Below are 22,197 nucleotides of genomic sequence, written 5' to 3'. Positions count from 1 at the left end.
TCCCAAAGCAGCTGCTGGCTGTGGTGCTCTGATGCCCACCACCCCTTTTCCCCCATCCCTTCTGCCGGAGCCACGGCCGGATTTTGGCAGCTGCGCTAATGGATGTGGACGTGCTCCGTCTGCTCCCAGCCCACACCTCGTTAGCCACGGAGGCAGCGGCTCAGCCCTTAATTGCTGGCCCACACTGCAGCCAGGAGCCAGCAAGGCCAGCAGCACGTCAGCCCCGGCTCCTTCCCCACTTCCCACGGCACACGGAGCGAGGCGGGCGCGGCTGATCCCAAGGAAAGGCACCGGGACGTCCCAACCCCTTTGGATGTGGGGAGCAGCCACGTCCAGAGGTGACAAGGCCACCCCAAGGTCCCCTCGCTCCCTGCTCACCTCCTGGCTGGCAGCGATGTGTGCAGGATGTGCTTCCTCGCCCAGCGGCTCGATCACCGTCACCTCGGCAAAGTCCTCCACCGACTCCTGGAACTCCGGCAGGGAGCGGCGCCCGTAGCGTTTGCCACCTTTGATGTACTTGGGCTGTGCTTCTGGGGAGGAATCTGGGGAATCCAAGCACAAAACACATCAGGAATGTGATTTTTGAGCTGTTCTGCTGGCAGAGTTTGGAGCATCCAACTGCCACCACTGTTCCCGGATCATCACTACCCTCACCCTGGCACTGGGTATGATGGTGAGAATTGGTGCTGCTCCCTGCCAAAAAAAAAACCATCACAAAGTGGAATCTTCCTCTTCCTCACCCTTCCCCAGTTCCCAGATCAAGTTAACAGGGTGATGGGGAGGAAAACCCCCTCAGCCTCGGATGGAAAGTCCATTAGGCCTCTCCTCCTTGCACTAATCTCCATTAGCAGCACCAGGCAGCTTTAATTAGGGACAGAGCTGCAGCTCAAGTCTCCAGATCCCACAGACACCTGGGCAGCCACCTCTGCTCTCCGTGGGTTTGAATTTCAGCTCCATTAAAAATGCCCAAACAACCGAGCAAGTGGAAAAAAAATGGGGAGAGTTTGGAATCTCTCGGGGGCCGACGGGAGCAGCTGATCCAGGCGATGGTGGGGCAGGTCCCAGCCTGTGCTGAGCAGCCAAAGCCAACTGCAAGATCTAAATAACCCTTTTTGGAGTCATCATCTAATTACAGGGGCTCCACATTCCCCGGCTCCAGCTTCCCGCAGCAAGCTCCTGCCTTTGGGGACTGAATTATCCGGGAGCACTCACAGGCGAGGATCAAAACAAAGCAAAAAAATAAAATAAAATTAAAAAATCAGCACGTTTTGGGCTATTTTCAGTGAGAATCCTCTGACATCTGGAGCAGGGGGCAAATTAAAGGAAGGACCAAATTAACCAGGGATTCAATTAGGGGAAGGCTCCGTGCCACCCTTTGTTTCAGTGTTTGCTAACCTGAGTGCTGAAACCCCCCCAGGACTCCATCATCTCTTATTTTCCACCACTCCTGGTGGCAAGAGCAGCAGCTTTTGAAAATTTTATTTGCAGAAGGCTCTGATATAAAAGAAATGCAAGAGTGCAATACTAATAAGGCACAGGGAAGCTGCTCCACCACTGACAAAGGATACACGGAAAGCAGCGGGTCTCCAAACCCCCCTAACCCAAATGCCTCCTCAGATAATATTCCTTTAGATATGAAAGAAAAGGCTTCAAGCTTGTTAGAGGGGGGAAAAAAATATATATATTCTACAACTTAGCTATGCAATGAATTATAAAATACACAGGCTGAGGAGAGCTTTGATTCCTGCAGCCCCGCACTCCATCCAGCTCTAGGGAACAAACCCGGCGCCCGTGTTTGAACAAGGCCATTTTAACAAGATTTGCTGCAGCTGGGACTCAGCACATGAAAGTTGGGCGATGGAGTGCACCGATAGAAAAATCAGGAGGAGACAGGCTGATTAAGGAAGAGCCCCAGAACAAAAGCAAACCTTATCACTCCTATTAAAGCCCGCCCGGTGGTGAACAATCTCCATCCAGCAGCTCTCTCTGAAATGCTAATATTTGTGGCTACTCATTCACCCAGTTATTTTCTCCCTCCCACACAAGAGAGGGCTGGGGGGCTTTGTTTTTTCTTCAGAAATCATTTTTATTATTCCAAAGGCAGAGCTGTACCTCCATCTGTCTTTGGAGAGATGGAGGAGGGGAATTCAGCAATAGCCAAGCGACAGCTGAATTTCCTTTTGGATTTCCCAAAGAATCCACACTGACTGCAGCTGGAAATTCGGTGCTCTAGTGGAAGGTGGCCCTGCTGATGGCAGGAGGATTGGAATGAGATGTGTTTCAGAGAGTTTGGGTTGGAAGGGACTTTGAAAACCAAGTGTCATCAGGCTGTGCCCCCTGTGAGCCCAGGGATGGGAACAGGAGCATCTCCCCACCTCTGTGCTTTCAGCATCTGTGGATTTCTCTCTTCTCTCAGCACCAAGGGCTTGTTTGCCTTTTGTAATTAAAGGTGACCCTTCACAGCTCAAGGAGAACAAAGTTTGCTCCAACTTCCAAACCAGCTGTGCCTGAGCCCAGCTGCTGAGGGGATCCCAGCTCAGGCACCCTGAAATCTCATTTCCAGAGCCAGGGTGAGTGTTTCTCTTAAAACTGGGTTACAGCTCTTCCCTTATCCTGCAGCCCCATCCCTGAAATCCCTCTCCTTTCCAGCATCCTCACCTCTCAAGCAGGAGGACACAGACACCTCCAGCATCCTCTAAACCTCTCCAGCTCCTGCCTTCCCAGCCCCCAGCACAGCAGCTGGTGCCCCTTGATGCTCCCACCATTCCCAGTATTTTAGGGAATGCTGAGCACACACAAAGCCACCCCTCTGCTTCCTGAATGCAGGAAATTCACTGAACAGGTTCTCATTCCCAGCCAGAACTGAGGAGGAAGGGTTGGAGAAGCGTCAAGGTTGGAAAAGACCTCTGAGGTCATCAAGCCCAACCTTGGATGGAAAGAGCTGCTCAACCCACATGTGCCTTCAGAAACACAGCAGGAGCACGAAGGAGATGTCAAAATCAAACCTTTCACTGAAGCAGATGCCCATGAGACAGCCCTGTGTGCTCTTTATCCCCAAAAATACCAAATATCCCCCTGAACAGAGGGGAGGATGCTCTGCTACCCGCTCCTCCCCCCAGGAGCAAGGTGAGGTGCTGCTGTTCAAACCCCCACTATTGTGTGGCTGACAAATCACCAAGAAAAAAATAGAAAAATAAAATAGGTTGAGCCCTCCCTGCTCCCTACAGCCCTTGGCAAAGCGTGGGCTTAGTAAAACACACTCCAGAGCTGGTGCCTAATCAGCCACTGGGGCCTGATCTGAGAAGGGGGCTGAGAGAAGAAGCCTCTCACCTTCCTGCACTGCCCAGAGGGTTTGTGGCCCTCAAAGTGCCCCCTGAAATCAAACAACCCCCCCCAAAATCTGCATTTCATGAGCCCTCCCCTGATTTAGGACAGAAAGCATCGATTCCCTCTCGCTCCCCCCGTCCATCCCGGCGGTGAAACGTCTCCATGGCTGGAGATTTACACTTGATTTTCTGCCTTTCTGCGCCAGATAAGTCATTTCAAAATCCTGCTCTGCCCTCAGATGGGGAGGGAGGGGGGCTCCCCTTCCCTGGGCCCAGCATCAAAGCCCTGCAGCGCAGACAAAAGGGGGTTTAGAGCAGGAGGACCCTCATCCCTCAATCCCGGCGTCTGGAGGTGAAATTAATTTCTCTGCTGCTTAAGATTTGGAAGGGAGGGATGTTCCAACTGCTGGGCAAAGCACAAGGCAGGCAGGATCTGCTAAATCCTAATCCCCTCAGGCACCAGGTATGTCTGAACTCCTCCAAGTCCTATTTCATCATTCAGGCTCAGCAGAAGAGGAGCCATGGCAGGGTCACCACAATCCAAAATATCCAAAAATCAGCGGGTTTGGACCCAAAAATATTCTGTGCCATCAACCACCCCTGGATGGGCTGTGACACTGCTTTTAGCCCCACCTGAAGAGCCTTTCCCCCACGGATGGAGCCCTTCCAAAGGGCATCATCCCCACCAGCTGCTTCTTTTAGAGGGCAGTTCTGTTGTCTCCAGAAGGAGAAGGAAAAAGCAGGGAAGGAAAAAACCCAAACCCCCTGGTGACTGTAGGAATGATGGCGTCAAACTGCTCTTTAATTTCTCCTGGGTGTTCCTGTAATCCTGCACTCCACCCCAGTAATCCCTCCCTAGCCCAGCTTCCATGCACTTTTTATTTGCTATAATGGGGAGGAAAAAAGCCTGATTTTTTTTTTTTCCCCCCCCTTAATCACCCACACAACTGATTTTTTTTTTTGTTTTGTTTTGTTCTCCCTCCTTTCCCCACCCTTAAATCTATTTTATTGTCCCTCCTCACTGCTGCAGTGATCTCTGGACAAAGAGCAGCGGTGACAGCAGCACCCAGCCGGGTCCCACGGTTCTCAAGAGCTAAAACAGTGATTACTTTAAACCACATTCAAGCCTTTTTCTGCTTTTCCTGGAATTTCCCCATCTCTCTTCCCAGCAGGGCCAGGCTTTGCCCAGCCAGCTGATGCTCTGGTTCACAGCTGGCTCTGTGTCCCCACACTGACACCCTGGAGGGGACAGAGCTCTGGAACTCTGCCCTGCCTTGGTTTCCAGGCAAAGAGCCTGCAGCACCCTCCTCCCTGCCAGTCTCTCAGCCAATTCAGCCTCTTTGCCAAGAAAAAAATATAAAATATAAATATATCAGCTGCTCTCTGCAAGCCTGAGTGCTTCTCCCACCTGCTGCTTCCTCCCGGAGTGAGGAAACCCCAGCGGCTGCTCCTGCAGGAACTGCAGCGTTTTTGGTTCCCTTCCCCAGCCCTGGCTCCTGCCTCAGCATGGTTTGGGTGAAGAGACCTTGGAAATCATCTCCTGGGACACCTTCCACTGTCCCAGGATGCTCCAAGCCCTGTCCAGCCTGGCCTTGGGCACTTCCAGGGATGCAGGGACAGCCACAGCTGCTCTGGACACCCTGTGCCAGCCCTGCCCACCCTCACAGGGCAGGATTCCATCCCAATATCCCACCCATCCCTGCCCTCTGGAAGATCAAACCCATTTCTCCTTGTCCTGGCACTCCTTGTGAATAATCCCTTCCCCTGTTTCTTTCAGCTATTGGAAAGGGCTGTAAGGAGTTCCCAAAGCTTCTCCTCTCCCTCCTGAGCAGCCCCAATTCCCTGAGCCTCATCCCTCGGTGCCTGCAGCAGCTCCATGTCCCTCCTGTCACCCTCCTGGTGCCAAAAATCCCTGCATAAAACCATCACAGCCACTTCCTCCCAGAGCAAACTTCCCAGATGCTGCAAACAGCCTTCAAATCTCTGCTTCTCCACCCTCCCTCCCCCTCCAATCCCCCCCAAATTAAATTTTCATTTAAATGATACGATTTAGAGCTCTTAACTCAATTTTTCCCAAGCCTGGGGCGGACTGGAACACCAGCATTTCCACACTCCCTGACAGTTTGACACCAACAGCACAAAGCAGCTTGTTCTCCAAATCTCCAGTTTGATCTAAATTAAAAGAAGCAAAGACTTTGGCGTTAACCAACCTGTCAAAATGCATTAAAAATCAAATGCCTCCCAGGCCTGCCTGGCTCTGGCTCCCTACCTGTACCCCAAACCCTTTGATTTCCTGCCATTCCAACCCCAGCTGACAGGAGTGTCCCCAAGGAGGGCTCTCACTTCTCATTTCCCCTGTGACAACCCCCAAATTTCACCGTTTCTGGAAGATTTATTTACATTTCAATCAAGCTGGAGCCTCTCAGCCATATGATACCCCAATAAATGCAGAATGCTGGATTAGTTCTGCCTGGCTGGGGTTGCCTCCTGCTCTGTGCCAGCTCCTTCCCAAGGGGATGGAAAGGGATGCTCCCCCCTCCCTGAGCATCCACTGATCTGCACTTGGAAATTCCATTAAGGAATGCTGGGTGCAGGAGCTGCCATCACCCCTCTGGAAAGCATTGAAGAGCTTTGGAAATGAGAGGTGGAAAATAAAAATAATCCATCAATCACACCTCTCCAACCCTGTGGTTTTTTTGCAGCCTATTTAAAGGGGAAAGTTGTCATTTTGCTGGCAGGCTGCTCTCTCTCTCTCTCTCTCCAGAGTGGGATGCTCCAGCTGAGATTGATGCTCCAGGAGAGGAAACCTGGAGAATTCCCTCTCCCCCTCTGCTAAGCTGTTTTCTCCTTGGGGGATTTCACTCCCCTGCTGCTCCAAAGACAGGATTAGGGATTTACACACAGGTGTGAGCCCAGCTGGAGCTGCAGGGGCTCAGCATCACCACAGCTCCCAGTGCTCCCAGTCCCTGCCAGGGGAGGAGGGAAACACTGGAGTTAAAACCACATTTCCTGCCAAGGAAAGCCTAAAAATCCACATTTTTCAAGGCACACTGAAACAAAAAGCAAGGAAAAACCAGAACACTGAGGATTCACAGCACTGCCCCATCCCTGGAAGTGTCCAAGGCTGGGTTGGATGGGATTTGGAACGAGCTGGGATGGTGGAAGGAGAGCTGGGGATGGAACTGGTTCCTTCCCACTCAAAGCACTCAAAATTCCATCCTGGAATTCTCTGACCAGCCCCAAGCTGGTTTCTCATGGGTTTCACTTGTTCAGGAGCACCTCTGGAGCAGCCTGACTGTTTCCTGGGAGAAACACAGAGAAGCTTCCTACACCCCACTCACCTCAGGTTTTTAAACCTTATGTTTAAAAACATAAAAAACCAACATAAAAAAAGCCCCAGCAGCAGCAGGAAATGAGGAAATCAGTCATTTGACTGCCTGGCCACAACTCTCTGCTCCTAAAGCATCCCTGGGCAGCAGGAGTGGGGTGGGATGGAGAGAGCTGAGACATCCTGAGCATCTCAAGCCTGGTGCAGCTCTGTGCTCACATCCTGTCAGCATTTAAATCATGGGAATGGGATAGAAACACCCAATGGCTCCAAAAACACTTTTGTAAAAGGTTCCACAAGAGATCTCAACTCCCTTTTCTCCCAAGATCAGCCTTTTCTGCTCAGAAGGCAGCACCTAAAAAGCATTTTCTCTTCTGAGTTCTTCTCTGAGAGCCACCCATGGCTGCCTTGCCAATAAAAATGGATTATTTTAGGTCATTTCAGTATTTACCTGGTTCTTGGAAGTGCTCTTCATTTGACAGGGTTCTGGATAAGATGAGGATAAGTGCTTCTTTAAACTGATCAAAGTGGACCTGTGGGGAAAAAAAAAAGGGAAGAAAAGAGGAAATCAGCTGGTGTAGGGAGTTAAATATGAGGCAAATAATCCAGCAGGAAGATGGGAATTACTCAGATCATCACCCCTGTGCCAACAGCCTCGGCAAGGGGCACGAAGGAACCCTGGAGAAGTGACAGCAAGGGACATGAAAACACCTTTGGGCACGTGGGAGGAATTATTGCTGCCACAGAAAGATCCAAAGGCACAGATTTCGTGCACTGGTTGGGTTTTTCCATCGAGCAAGAAACCAAAATAACCCATCCAAAGGAGCATCTCCATCACTTGAGGTGACCTGGCCAGGGTCAGTGGCTCCTACAATGAGACCATTCCTGATCAGGGATGAATAGTCCATTGTGGAAATGCTCCACTGCCCTAATTAAGCTTCAAAAAAAAATAAAAATCACTTCCCAATGTGGATGGCAGAAAAATCCTTCCCTTTCCAGGGCAGCCCTGCCCCAGCTCCGAGGGCTGAACTGGGAATACCAGGCCTGGAGTGTAGCTGGGAAAACCAGAGAGATAATCCTGCCACTGAGAGGGTTTTTTTTTTTTCTTCCTCCTTTTTTTTCCCATCTGTGCCTTCCTGGAAATCCTCCTGCCTCCCAGGCAGGAACAGCCACAAAGAGACTTCAGCATCCTCCCCATGTGCTGGGGAATGTCAGCAATTCCAGCCGTGGGGGACACCCAGGGACAGCTGGAGGAGATATTTGACATGGGTCAGTGGCCAGCCAGAGCTGGCTGCTGCCATTTCTTTTGGCTAAATAAATCTTAGAAGGATTTCTAGCACGGAACAAAAGATTTTGTATTTAAAGGAGCCCAGCCAGGCTGCTGTGGGTGAAGGCAGAGCTGCACTCAGAGGGATTTTCACGCTGCTGGGGGAGGCACAAGCAGCAAAGTTCAGGTCTGGAAGTTCTCCAGCCTGGTTTTGGGTGTCAAGAAAGCTCAAAAAAATACCAACAAGCTCTCTGGTAGGGAGGGGACACAGGTGAGGCACGGAGGGACAGGGGAGCACCTCGTGCTGATCACCCCTGAGGCTTTAAACAATTTTCAACACATTTCTTAAAGACAATTAAAAAATATGTTCAGCAGAGAAGCTCATCAGGAATGCCTTCATCTGAATGCTAATTGCTGCCAGCCATTTCTAGACACTGGTGTACTTCAAAAAGGACAGTTTACAGAGATGGGCGAATTTCCACGATTAAAATAAAAAAACCAACTTGACATTTAGACTAAATGAGGATGAATAAAAGATGAGGGTGCTCAAATTACAGGTTCCCTCCCCACGGGGTGCTCTGAGGAACTCAACTGTGACAACAGCCAGAGCCAATCCCTTGGTTCTGTCCCTTGGACATCCTCAGTTCCTGCTGGGGCTGGGTTTGGATGGGACCAAGAAAACAAGATCCACTTTGCATCCCTCATGCAAACACAGGGAATTAAATAAAGCCAAAGCATCTGGGCAGGTGTGCAGCACCTCTGACACCACCAGAACGAGCCCCATCAGTCCTGGCTGGGCTAGTGAGGAGGAGGAAGGGCTGGGGAAGGTGAGGTTGGTTGGGGAAGGTGAGGTTGGTTGGGGAAGGTGAGGTTGGTTGGGGAAGGTGAGGTTGGCTGGGGATGAGCAGGATGGGGAAGGTGAGCAGGATGGGGAAGGTGAGCAGGATGGGGAAGGTGAGCAGGATGGGGAAGGTGAGCAGGATGGGGAAGGTGAGCAGGATGGGGAAGGTGAGCAGGATGGGGAAGGTGAGCAGGATGGGGAAGGTGAGCAGGATGGGGAAGGTGAGCAGGATGGGGAAGGTGAGCAGGATGGGGAAGGTGAGCAGGATGGGGAAGGTGAGCAGGATGGGGAAGGTGAGCAGGATGGGGAAGGTGAGCAGGATGGGGAAGGTGAGCAGGATGGGGAAGGTGAGCAGGATGGGGAAGGTGAGCAGGATGGGGAAGGTGAGCAGGATGGGGAAGGTGAGCAGGATGGGGAAGGTGAGCAGGATGGGGAAGGTGAGCAGGATGGGGATGTGCAGGATGGGGCCATGCTCCTGTGCTGCACAGCAGGATCTCAAATGCAAACCAGCAGCACCTGGACAGGCACAGGGGGTTCCCCAATGCCCTCCTCACTCTGGAGGTGGAGTCCCAGCTGGCAGAGGGGGGAGATGTTTCCTCAACAAGGGCCAGAGGTTTTCCTAACAGCAGCAAAACCAGTCTGTGGCACACGTCTGACCTTGGATGTGGCGTGGCTGCACACAGAGAGCGCTCAGAGGGTTCCAGGAACAGCACTGATAAAATCAGAGCTGAGCACAAGCCAGGCAAGGCAGCCATGGGACAGCAAAGCCACAAACGCTGCAGAAATCCTCCTGCAAAGGTGGGGAGGCTCTAGCACAGGGCTCCCCATCCCTGCAAGTGTCCAAGGCCAGGCTGGACGGGCTGGGAGCATCCTGGGATAGTGGGAGGTGCCCGTGGCAGAAGGAAATGGGCTTTAAGGTCCCTTCCAACCCAAACCACTCTGATTCTACAATTCTGTGTTGGTATTTCTCATGTGTGTGTCTGCTCATGGGGGTCTCTCAGCAGTCTGGGGCTGATCCCAAGCAGGCAGTGGGGGTTTGGGAGGTGATGCACAATGTCCCCAGGCTCAGGGACACCGCACACATCCCTACAAACCCCCAGCCAGACCAGCACTGCACAGCCAGCCCCACTCCCAGTCAGGAGAGCTTTCCCAGCACAAATAAATCAGAGGCAAACAAGACAAACAGAGCAGCAAAGAGAGGCTCAGCCAGGCCAGCCCAGCCTCCCCACGGCAATCGGGGACCGAGCGGCTGCCGAGCAACTCCGGCTCCTCCGAGAAATCCCGACGCCTCTTCCCAGCCTGTTCCCTCTGAAGCTGTGCCAGATGAGCACTGGAAAGAGCTGTGTGCCTGTGCCAAGGTACCTGCTGCTCCCTGCTGGGTCCCTGCCATGCTCAGCACTTGGCACAGCCAGGACAGGCCCGGCAGCAGCGGCTCCTGCCCTGGATCTGCAGCACAACCCCGTTCCCAAAGCTCCGTCCCCGCTTGGAAACTCCTTCCAGGCAGGAGGGTGAGGAGGGAAATGGCTGCTGGGGGAGATGTGGAGTCATGGAATGATTTCCTGATCCACAGGGATCATCCAGGGCAGCTCCAGGCCCTGCACAGACACCCCAACAATCCCAACCTGGGCATCCCTGGCAGAGCTACCCAAACCCTCCTGTGCCACCATTCCCTGGGGAGCCTGGGCAGTGCCAGCACCTTCTGAGGAAGGAAATCCAACCTAAACCTCTCCTGGCACAGCTCCAGCCTTTCCCTCATCTCCTAACAAGCCAATCTTGCAGGAACAGCAGCCCAGGGCAGCCTCACCCCATTCCTCCACGTGGGGCAAACCCCACAGAGCATCAGGGGAGCAGCATCACTGCACAGGGGATGGGTTCTGAAGGAACCTGGCTTGGAAGGGCACAGGGGATGGGTTCTGCAGGAACCTGGCTTGGAAGGGCACAGGGGATGGGGGTTCTGAAGGAACCTGGCTTGGAAGGGCACAGGGGGATGGGTTCTGCAGGAACCTGGCTTGGAAGGGCACAGGGGAGGGGGTTCTGCAGGAACCTGGCTTGGAAGGGCACAGGGGATGGGGGTTCTGAAGGAACCTGGCTTGGAAGGGACTGAGAGCCCAGGCAGGGTGTCCTTGCTGCAGGCTGTGAATGCAGCGGTGCAGGTGAAACCTGAGCTCCCCATCCCTGCTCAAGGACAGTGCCAAGGACAGGCCCTGCAGCGCCCACAGAATCCCAGAAGGATTTGGGTTGGAAAGGACCTTAAAGCTTATCTCATCCCCTGCCATGGCAGGGACACCTCCCACTGTCCCAGGCTGCTCCAAGCCCTGTCCAGCCTGGCCTGGGACATTTCCAGGGACAGGGACCGAGTGCCAGGGCTGACCCCCAGGCCCCTGAGCGCTGTCCCCAAAACACCTCCAGTTTGCTGCTAATTAAAGGGCACAGAGAGGACAGACAGACAGACACACCCATCCCCTCATTCCTGCCATCGAGGGTGAGGGGAAACCCTTCCTGAGGAATCCCAGGAACTGCAGCGAGCATCACCTGACAAGGTGTGAGGAAAAACAGCTCCAAAGGGGTTTGGCTCTGCCAGGAGTCAGGGCAGGATTCACATCCCCACACCCCATCAATCCCCAAACCCTCACAGGGGAGGCAGCACCTCCAGCCCCTCTCTGGATGCCAGCTCAGCTCCCAGTCCCTGCCCAAGGGGTTGGAATAAGGTGATATTTAAAGTCCCTTTCCAAGCCAAATCATTGCACAATTCCCTGATCCCAGAGCACAGCACAAAGGCAAGCACGTGGCCCCACCGAGTGTCCCCTGAGCAGACAAAACCTTCCCCCTGTGCCCCCCTCCCCGGTGCCCTGCCATAAATCCCAGCCCCTGGAAGTGCAGGCAAACAAAGGCTGGGACCATCTGCAGCCAGGGGCTGGCAGGTGCAGCGAGGCTGAGCTCATGTTTGCTGCTCCTCTCCCCCTGATCAGATCCTGGGGAGCCCCAAGGATCTGAGAGACTTTAATTCAGGAACTGGGGAGATGGGAGCAGAGAAAGGACACAAAGATTGTCCTGAGGCTCGTGTGGCAGGCTGGAAGGGAGAAGCATCCCCAGAGATAAAGAGGGGAATGAAATCAAATGGGATGTGCCCTGCTGGGGTGAGGGTGACCTGGCACTGGGATGCTTTCACAGGGGGGTTTTGGTGCCCCCACCAGCTGTGACAGCCACATCTGCCTCTCTCCATGCCACCATCCCACAGGTGCCAAGGCCAGGTGATAGGACAAGAGGAAATGGCTTTAAGCTGAAGGAAAACAGATTTATATTCAATATTGAGAAGGAATTTTTGGCTGGGAGGGTGGGGAGGCCCTGGCACAGGGTGCCCAGAGAAGCTGTGGCTGCCCCTGTAAGAGTCCAAGGTTGGATGAGGCTTGGAGCAGCCTGGGACAGTGAGAGGTGTCCCTGCCATGGCAGGGGGTGGAACTGGATCATCTTTAAGCTCCTTCCAACCCAACCCATTCTGGGATTCTTTGATAACAGCACCCAAGTGCTGGATGCTCAGGATGACAGAGCAGCACAGAAAGTCTCTGATGCTCCAGAAAATGCCACACTGCAACTCTAAAGGTCAACAACCTCTGCCTGGATCCATCCCTGCTCCAGCTCCACTCACCCTCAGCAGAAGAGCTACAGCCCCAGGGCAGGAGAGGAAGAGGAGGAAAAAGGAAAAATTCCTTTGTTCATTAAAGGAATTATTCTGGTTGTGAAAACCGCAGTTTGATCGGAAATTGGAGTCGGGATGGCTGCGTGTCTGTTGAAAGCCCTGGCTGCCCTGTTCCACATTTTCCTGATTTTAATGAGCAGTGATGGGATTTCAGGGTGATTTCCAGGGAAGGATCTAATGCACTGTGAGCACGGCGTGCTGGGAAAGATGTAATGCAGAACACAAGGACATCCCTGAACGGGGAGATCCCCCCAAGGGCAAGCAGCTTCTGCTCACTGCCCTGGCATTTCACTCCAAAAAGGTACAAACACCACTGAAAAACAGCTTTGGGAAGCCACCAACACCAGGAAACGTGGCCAAAGGTGGCTCAGACAGAGAATGCCTGAGTGGGACAATGTTCTCCACCTTAGAAAACGTGTGGGACCGCACACGGCCCCGCCGGTCTAACCACAGCTTAAGCCAGCGTAAATCACAGGCTCAAGCCCTGGATTTAGGTCCTTGCCCCGTCTCAAGAGGCTCAGAGTTTGTGCAAGCACCTGGTGAGCTGGTCTGGGGAGGTGACCCAGGAACTGCTGCTGGGGGCACGGGCACAGCCTCAGCCCAATGCCAGCACAAGGACAGCCAGGACCTGGACACTGGGAAAGCACTGGGAGCACAAGGCTCAGCCTAAAGTGCTGATTCCTGAGTTTCAAACCACAGACAGAGCAGTTCCCTTCCCTGTTATCACCAATTCTGCTCTTGGAAGTCTCCCTGTGCCCACCCTGCTGAACAAACCAAACCCTCCCCGAGTCCTGCGGCGCCAGAGCCTCAGCAATGTTGGAAATACACAAATTACATCAAATTTATAATTTTATAATACAAAAGACATCAGCCTCTTCCTGAGACCATCCCATGCAGGTACTGCTTCCCCAGCCCCATCTCCCCAGATCCTTACCCTGCCTAGGAGGTTTCCTTGGAGGAGGGTCTGCTGCAGTGCCGGGGCCACCTCCTCCAGGTGCAGCATGTGGCAGAGGTCAGTGAGCTCCTCCTGCCCCAGGGACCCCGTGCCTGTGCTGTCAAAGCTGTCAAAGAGCTCCTTGAGACGAGCTTCATACTGGTCCTGCTCAGCTTCATCCATCCCATAGCCTGCCACGCTCACCTGCGGGGAGAGACGGCCCAGGTGAGCATCGGTGCCACTGGACAGTGAAAAACCCCAAAAACCCCAAGGGGCGGCACAGGAGCTGCCCACGGGGCTGTTTGGGGTCACATGAAGAGCTCCAGCACCGCTCCAGCCTCTCCCATCCCACTGGGATGAAGAAGTCAGGGAGCAGCAAGAGCTCTGCAGAGCCAAAGCCTGGGGAGACACAGCCCAGGTGGCTGAGCCAGCCCCACGAGCCACGGCCACGGCCCCACGAGCCACGGCCCCACGAGCCACGGCCCCACGAGCCACGGCCCCGGCCCCACGAGCCACGGCCCCACGAGCCACGGCCACGGCCCCACGAGCCACGGCCCCACGAGCCACGGCCCCACGAGCCACGGCCCCACGAGCCACCTCTGGGAGCAGCTGGTTCCGCTCAGCCGGAGCAGCTCAGGTGCTGCAGGGGAAAATTGCTCCCCTGGGCTCCCCTGATCCCCAGGTGATGCAGGTGATGCTTTGCTGAGAGGATAAACAAGCCAGCAGCTGCAGGGAGCCAAGCATGGGGCTGTGCCTGAGGAGGGGAGGGCAGGAGATCCCTGGCCAGCCACCCTGCCCACCCCCCCCATGAGCACAACACACCCCCTGTGCCAAAGCTGGGATCATGGAACGCTTCAGGCTGGGGAAAAAACCCCCCAGATGAAGCCCAGCACTGCCTGCACTGCTCCCCCATCAGGGATTTCAGGACAAGCCCTGGCTGAAGGCAGAGAAGGGTTTGACAGGCAGCAAACCCAGCGTGGGGACAGCCAAAATCTATCTGGTGTCCTGCACCTGGCACACAAAACCCAGCCCAAATCTGCCTCAGGTCTTCATCTTCCCCTCCAAGTCAAGTTTTCACCCCTCTCATCCACTGCTAACAGAGGATCACAGCCCCAGGAGCTGCTCTGGCAGGGGAGGAGAGGGAAATTTCCTGTCTGAAATGAAGGATTTGGCTGGATCCGTTTGTCCAGCCTGGCCCAGGGCTTTGGGTGGCTTTGGGTGGCAGCAGTGTCACCCAGTGCCACCACCCTGGGGCACCACAGGCACTGTCACCGTCCTTGGTGACAACAGGCACTGCAGGGACCTGGTGTTCCAAGGACCCAACTGGGCATCCAGGGCTGCCTGGCCAGCCTCAGCCATCACCCCACACCCGCCAGCCACGGGAATTCTGCTTTTGTCACTGCTGCAGGTTGTGTTTTCCCAATTTCCCAAACCCCTCCCCAGCCAGCCCTGCCATGGAGCAGCCCCCTCTGCTCCTCACAGGGTTCTTGTGGCTCCCTGTGTCACCAGCAGCGCTCCTGGACACCCCAGCACAAGCAGAGCTGCTCCAGTTGCAGCCCAATTCCACCTCCCTGCCAGGAAATCTCCAGGGCAGGCACTGCAGCAGCCGTGTCCTTGATTCCAGGGGCTGCAGGAGCAGATGCCAAGGCACAGCATCCTCTGGATCCCACATCTGCTGAGGGATGCAGGGCTGGTGCCAGGCAGAGCCCGTGGGACAGGGACAGCCCAGCCAGGCTGTCCTTCCTGCTGCACTGCAAGGAGAACGAGGATGGCTGTGAGCACTCCAGGGAGAGGACAAAACTCCTCCACCTGAGCCTCACACCCTCCCTGTCCCATTTTTCCTCCCTCCAAATCCCTCTTGAGCTGATTTCTGGCGCCCAAGCGCTGTGGGGAGGAGGGAGGACACAGACACTTTTGACCTGGGGCACAGAGGAGGAGGCAGCACCCAAAAACTCAGGTGCCTGTGAGCAGGAGGAAGACAAGAAACTTGTTCCCATTTCCCACCTGCACCCCCAGGGCTCCACACTGGCTGGATCCTGGTGTTGGGGAGCCCTCCCTGCACATTCCAGCAGCCCCAAAACCCACAGCCAAGCCTCCAGCAAAGATGACTCCGACCCACAGAGCTTCCCAAGCATTTCTGAACCTCTTATCTTCGGGGTCAGCCACCTCCTGCCCCCCCAGAGCTGTCTCCAGCACCTGACCTTACAGCTACACCGCCAGAACCAGTTTCCCCAGTTAGTGCAGAGAGCTGGGTGCCACCTCCCAATTTATCCCCGAGCATCCCTGCTGCTGGAGCCCAAAAACCCACCCTGGGCAAGCCCAGCATCAGAGACCCCACAGAACCAGCAGGAAAAACACAATTCCTAGAAGGAAAAGAGCATCAGGTGCGTGCTCCACACCTGCCCTACAGCCCAGGTGAGTTTTTGGGTGGCAGCCTCACGCATCCCCCACAGGGACAGAGCTCAGGGGGACACAAGCAGCCCTGCAGAGCTTGGGGAAGGGATTCCCAGCAGGAATGAGCTGGGATTTGAGGCTGGTTGCCTACCTGGAGTCAGGGAGCTGCCAGCAGCCCGGCCATCCCGCAATCCTGCACAACCTCCATCTTAGGCAGGCGGCTCCGGCACGCAGCCGGCTCAGCAAGGTGACCCAAGATGCCTCCTCCTGACTGAATTATTCAGCAGCACTTCCACGGAAAGGGGGGGAAAAAAAATCCCACCCGAGCCTCCTACCTGAGGAGCTGGTGAGCTGGCAGCAGTCAAAATAATGAGGTCAGCAGCATCAGAGCCACCTCCAGCAGCCGTGCCGGGGAAGGGGGGGACACGGCAGAGGCACACAAAGCCCGAATTAAAGGCCAGCCTTTCATCTCTGCTCCAGATGGGCCAGCAGCTGAGATGCAGGAGGGTGGCTGGGATAATAGGGCCAGGGGGGCAGCAGCTGAGAGGGGGCTCCATGGTCCCCATAAGGAGGAGAGGGGCTGGTCCCTGCACAGGGCATCACTTTGTTCAGATTTATTGCCGGCCTTCTGTGGTGTTTCAAGTCCCCCAGAAGGACCAGCTCGAGCAGACAGAGCTGAAAATGCACATTTAGGAGAGTCAGCACCACATTATTCTTGATTTCTGTTCTCCTTATTACCAGCCCGGGGAAGTAAAGAGCTCTGGGATGATGAGAAGAGGAAGTTTTCACCGGCATTTCTTTCCTGCCTTTAAATCCACCCCCTCCTGAGAGCCAGATAACCTTCACAGCACACAATGCAGGGGCCTGATAGGACTAAATTCTCAGCTAAATTTAACTCAAACAATATAGGCTTAAACAGTAATTACTGCTTCGCATATTAAGTGGCAGGAATCGATATCAACTTCAGCCTAGAGCTGATGAAGACACAGATTATCTGGTCAATCAATGGCATCAGCAAGGAAAAACACCACAATTAGCACAATTACTTTGTTTTTGTTTATTTTGGGGGGTGGTGTTTGTAAGCAGTAGGAATTATAGAATCCCAGAATTACTTGAAGGGACCTTAAAGGCCACTTCATGCCAAGCTGTGGGCAGGGACATTTTCCATTAGATCAACACAAAATCACATTTTCTGCTGCCCAAGAGGGAGATTTTGGGGATGCTGTGCCCGGATGCCCCCATGGTCACCTTGCCCTTATCCCAACCTGCCCTCCATGAAAGTCATCAGCTCCAAGGGACAGCGAGGAAAATGTTGTTTTCGCTGCTACTCTTAATTACCTCCACTCAAATGAGGGCCTGGTAATTAGCAGTAATTACCCAGCAGGGCAGCATCCTGTGGCCACTTCCAAAACACAAGCACCTACTCCATGGGATGTCACCGCTCTGGAGAGCAAAGCCACACTCGGGCACCTCAAAGCAACTTTCCCTTCCCACTGCTCTTGTGACAGTCGGGGTGATGTGAAAACAGCTGCCAAAACCCACCAGGAGCCCGGTTTGTAACGCTGGGGTTTGTGTGAGATGCCACCAAAAGCAGCCTGCAGAGCCCTTGCTGGAAAGCCAGAGCTGAGGTTGTCTCACACTCATTATCTCCTTCCCCTAATGAACCATCTCATCCATCACAGCTGCAGCTCTGCTGAATCACAGAATTCCCTGAGCTGGAAGGGATCCACAGGGATCATCCAGGGCAGCTCCAGGCCCTGCACAGACCCCCCAACAATCCCAGCCTGGGCATCCCTGGCAGAGCTGCCCAAACCCTCCTGGAGCTCCGGCAGCCTCAGGAATGTCACCATTCCCTGGGCAGTGCTCTGGGGGAAGAACCTTTCCTAAAATCCAACCTAAAACCCCCCAAACACAGCTCCAGCCATTCCCTGCCTCTTGTCACTCACACCAAAGAGCTCGGTGCCCCATCCCTGTGTCCACCCCAAAATCCCCACAACCATGTCGGGGCAATTTCCACCCCATCCCACAAAGGCTCACCCCGAGAAACCAAAGGGAAAGGGAACAACAAAACCCAGCAGGACAATGAAGCACCTAAATGTCAGTAAAAAAATGTCATTAAATCACTTGACAGCACGCACAGCTCTTCAAGGGTCACCAGCAGAGTCAGCCTCACATCTGGCTGTTCCTCCTCCCCACTGACCCACACTCATCATTTTCCCTTTAAACCTCTCCCCCTGCACCCCAAAAACACCCCCAGACCCTCCAAAGTTGGCAGAGAGCAGCGATTCTCTTAACCAAGCTCCGCTCCAGATTAGCAAAGCAGCCACGGCCTATAAAAGCTCTATAAATTTATGTAAAGAGCATCAAAAGCAACGCAATGGTTTGAATATTCACGCCAGGCCGGTATTTGCATTGTAATGGGGCTTTTCACCGCCAGCCTTCCCTCGGTAAGGGAAAAACAAAGCGCCCATCTGGTTTGATTTTGCAAATCGGGCTGGAGTCGCTCTGCAGTAACTCGGGGAGCCCCGGGTGCGATAAAGCCCAAGGTGGAAGCACAAAGCTGATTATTTCTGAAGTAAACAAAGCGAGCCGGTAATTTATCCGGGGAAATGTGGGATTCGGTAATTCCCGGGGAGCTCAGGGCTCCGGTAAAGCCGGGCTCTGCTGAATCACGGCGATATCGCATCCAGCGCCTTCCCCCAGCTCCGTTTTGGGGAGCACAGGAGGGAAATGAGCGGGATCCACCCAAATTCTCACCCATCCATCCCCCAAAATCCCAGCTCCCGAACCTCCTCGGCTGCGGATTTTGGCTTTCCTGGCTCACAGGCTCCATCCCTGCAGGGATGCTCCAGAGGAGACGGGCCCAGGGTGGGTGAGCAGACAGCAGATGCTGTCTGCCACCCTGGTGACAGCGAGAGCTTTGCCCATGACAAAACAACTGCTGTTATTAATTCCTCCAGCCACAGCCGGCTGCTCCCAGGGCTCAGCCGGGGAGAGCGGTCCGGACCCCGCCGCTGCCAGCGTTCGGAGCATCTCTCCGGGAACAGGGACACACGCAGGGATGGGGCGAGCGTCACCCTGCGGGACCACCGCCAGCAGCGCCGAGGCGACCTCGGTGGCTTTGGCACCCACTCACGGACACCCCCGAAATCACCACCGCACCCTCTGGCTGCCATCCCCATCCCTCCAGCGGCTCCCCTTTCCCTCCAGCATCCCCCCCGCCCTGCAGAGCCCCTTCCCCGGGCACCCACCTCTCCGCTGCGCCCCTTCCCCTCCGGCCCGTCCCGGCGCCCGCACACGCGGCCGGCCCCGCCGGGAAGGGACGGGAAGGGGCGGGCAGAGCCCCGGCACCGCCCGCGGAGGAGGGACCGGCCCGAACCGCGCTCCCCCCCGCACCCAGGGCTCGCTGGAACCCCTTCCCCTTCCCCTTCCTTCCCCCCGGGCTCACCGGCTGCCGGTGCCCGCGGGCGCGGCGGGGCTCGGGGCGCTCGGAGCGTTGCGGGCTCGGGGGAGGCGCCGCGTTCAAATGCGGCCGCGTTTATTGGGCCGAGGCTCGGGGGCGGCCCCGGGGCGGGGGGACCGGCGGTCTTTGTGCGGCACCACCCGGGAACGCCCCCCCGGTACACGGCGGGGCTCTGCCGGGATGTCCCGCAGCCCTGGGGCACCGATGTGTCCCCGCTGGTCTGCACCCGCTGTCACGGCATCACCTCAGCTTCACGTTGTCCCGCTCCTCAGGACGGTGTTACCCTCGGTCCCCCGATGTCCTGATCCCCCCGGGTGGCATCAGCTCGGTTCCCACCATCCCGTACCCCAGGGGACATCATCTCATCTCCCTACTGCTCTGCACCCCCGGGTGGCATCGGCACAGCTCTCCAGTGTCCTGTCCCCCAGTGCCCCACACCTCAGAGTGGCATCACCCTGCTCTTCAATGTCCCATCCCTCCAAACGGCATCATCACAGCTCTCCAGTGTCCTGTCCCTCAGTGCCCCACACCTCAGAGTGGCATCACCCTGCTCTTCAATGTCCCACCCCTCCAAACGGCATCATCACAGCTCCTGTCATCGCACGCCCCAAGGTGGCATCACCCAGCTCCCAGCTGTCCCGTCCCTAGGGTGACATCACCGCAGTTCCCATCATTCTGCACCCCAGGGTGGCATCACCCCGGCTCCCCAGTGTCCTGTCCCCAAGGGTGACACCACCTTGCTCCTTATCGTCCCACAAGCCACGTGGACCCCGCTCTGAGTCCTTGCTGTCCTGTCCCCACCAAGGTGGCATCGCCGTGGCTCCGCTCTGTCCTGCACCCCAGGGGACACGGCCCTGCAGCTCCTCATTGTCCCCAAAAAAACAACCCCACGTCACCTGAGCTGTTCCACAGCGACACATGGCTGTCCCCCACCCTGGTGACCCTGCCATCCCTGGGGGGACAACATCTCCTTGTGTCACCGTGACACAGGACAGCCCTTCCTTCACCCACTGTCCCACCCGTGCCAATCTCTCTTTGGGGGGCTCACAAAACCAGGGACCCCCCGTTTGTCCCTGGAGCCACCCGGCAGGGGAACACAAGCCGCAGGCAGCAGCAGCAGAATTCCAAACCTCATTTAAAGCTCGGAATTCCCGATTGAAAGCTGGAGCCAGGCTCCTGCTCAGATCCAACCTCAGGAATTCAGCGGTCCCCAAAGCTTTTGGATTCTCTGCTGGCTATAAAGGGTTCCTCTCCAGCATGAGCTTGTTTTGTTGGGTTTATTTGGGGTTTTTTTGGTGAAAATGCCTGGCTCGAGACGACTTTTTAGCCTTCTTCCCTTTTTCAAGGTGGATCTGCTCTGCGAGTTCAAGAAATTTCCTTGAACACAAAAGCCTCACACAGGGGGTTGCATAAACCTGGCTCAGATCATAAACCAGGCTTAAAACCCCACGAGATCCCCCAGCAGAGCCAGGATGGCTTTGTCACCACACGAGGACATCTGGGACACGTGAAGGTAACGGCGTGAAGAGCTTCCAAAGTACCGTAACAAAATATTGTAATCAAATATTTAAATAAAATAAAATATTTAGGGGTAGTTGTGCTGCACAGCAGCTGGCACGCCTGGCACGGTGTCCCCAGCACGTGGATGTGGCAGTGTCCCCACGGTGACAGGAGCAAGGCAAGGTGACTCCAAAGGAGCCCTTGGTGAGAGGTTTTGCCGGACAGATGTCAGCAGCCGTGGCTTTGTGCCGGCCAAGGGCTTTTTTTTGTCTCGGTTTTTTAACATTTGCCATTTTTCTCCGCCGCTTTCTTCTGCTCTGACACTTGCTGAGGGTTTTTCTTTCTTTCTTTTCTCCCTCTCTTTCCACATTTGCTTTTCCATCCCCGCTTCAAACACTTTTTCTCCGTGTATTATGCTGAAGTTGGAACCATCTGGTGCTTTGTTTTGTTGCGAGCCCGGCGAGTGCCAGGACCTTTATCCCCCTCCTCCTCCTCCTCCTCCTCATCGCTAATCCGAGTGACAGCCCCAAAAAATCCCCCCTGTCCCCCAACAAAGCCACGGGCCACACTCGTGGGTGGGTGGGCCATGTGTCCCCATGTCCCCACCCCACAGGGATGCAGTCCCCCTGCCCCAGGAGAGCTGGAAATGTTATAAATGTAAATTATATTATTGTTTTTTTGCAAATATTGTAATGGATGTTATGTGGATAAGGTTAGAAAACTCGGTTGTGTTAATATAGTTTTTTTTATTTCTGGTATTGAAATTTATTATTGAATAAATGTTATTATTTCTTGCTATTGAAATTTAGAAATAGGGGTATTATACACATATATTTTAACCTATAACATGATATTAAAACAAAAACTACTTTTTCTTTATATAACCCAGAGACTGAAAAGACAGAGACCCTCCTGCATTCTTAAAATGATCTTATCCTCCAAGACCTCCAAGAGAAGGATTTATTCCATCCTTATCAAAGGATATAAAACCCAGTGATGCCAAGATTGATCTATTGGGAAGGGGGCAAGGTAAAACCTAAACAAAAGAACATCAAAAATTTAAGAAGGATGTCTGAATATGTATGAGAATTTATGGATATGCAGTAGGGTTCTGTTTTTAAGGGACAACCCTTCGTTAATAAGGTGAATGCAGAGACATGCAGAGTACAAAAAGTATATTTTACTTTATTTTTATCTCCTGATTGTCTTTCTATTAAACTTTTTAAATTCTACAAAAAATATGTGAACCTCATTTTTCACCGTAATCATCCCAATGCGAATTCCTGCCTTATTTTTAGGACCAGCTGTCAGCAGAGGAACTCTGATTTTATTTATTTTTATTTTTCCCACAGGAGAAAAGAGTTTTTCTAGGGAGCCACGGAGCCCTCCAGCCTATTTTTGGAACCCCCTTTTTCCAGGGAGCAGCTGCGCTCCCAGGATGGCATCA

The 22,197-nt window shown here is 54.4% G+C and overlaps 1 protein-coding gene across 2 annotated transcripts in view; it reads right to left on the bottom strand.

The window, feature by feature from the left end:
- Positions 1-19,139, bottom strand: part of NIN (ninein) — a 59,759-nt gene extending 40,620 nt beyond the window's left edge. For both annotated transcript variants that reach the window (XM_058828689.1, XM_058828699.1), the window contains exons 1-4: positions 19,039-19,139; positions 13,394-13,597; positions 7,106-7,187; positions 379-542 (exon numbers count right to left, since the gene is read on the bottom strand). In XM_058828689.1, coding sequence (XP_058684672.1) covers positions 379-542; positions 7,106-7,187; positions 13,394-13,576 — 429 coding nt within the window. In that variant the 5' untranslated portion in view covers positions 13,577-13,597; positions 19,039-19,139. The remainder of the gene's footprint in view (positions 1-378; positions 543-7,105; positions 7,188-13,393; positions 13,598-19,038) is intronic.
- Between the last annotated feature and the right edge of the window lie 3,058 nt (positions 19,140-22,197).

The sequence above is a fragment of the Poecile atricapillus genome, chromosome 1 (genome assembly GCF_030490865.1).
Source record: "Poecile atricapillus isolate bPoeAtr1 chromosome 1, bPoeAtr1.hap1, whole genome shotgun sequence".
In the NCBI taxonomy this organism is placed as follows: Eukaryota; Metazoa; Chordata; class Aves; order Passeriformes; family Paridae; genus Poecile; species Poecile atricapillus.
Note: the sequence above shows the minus strand (reverse complement) of the source record. Positions and strands in the feature narration are given on the sequence as shown.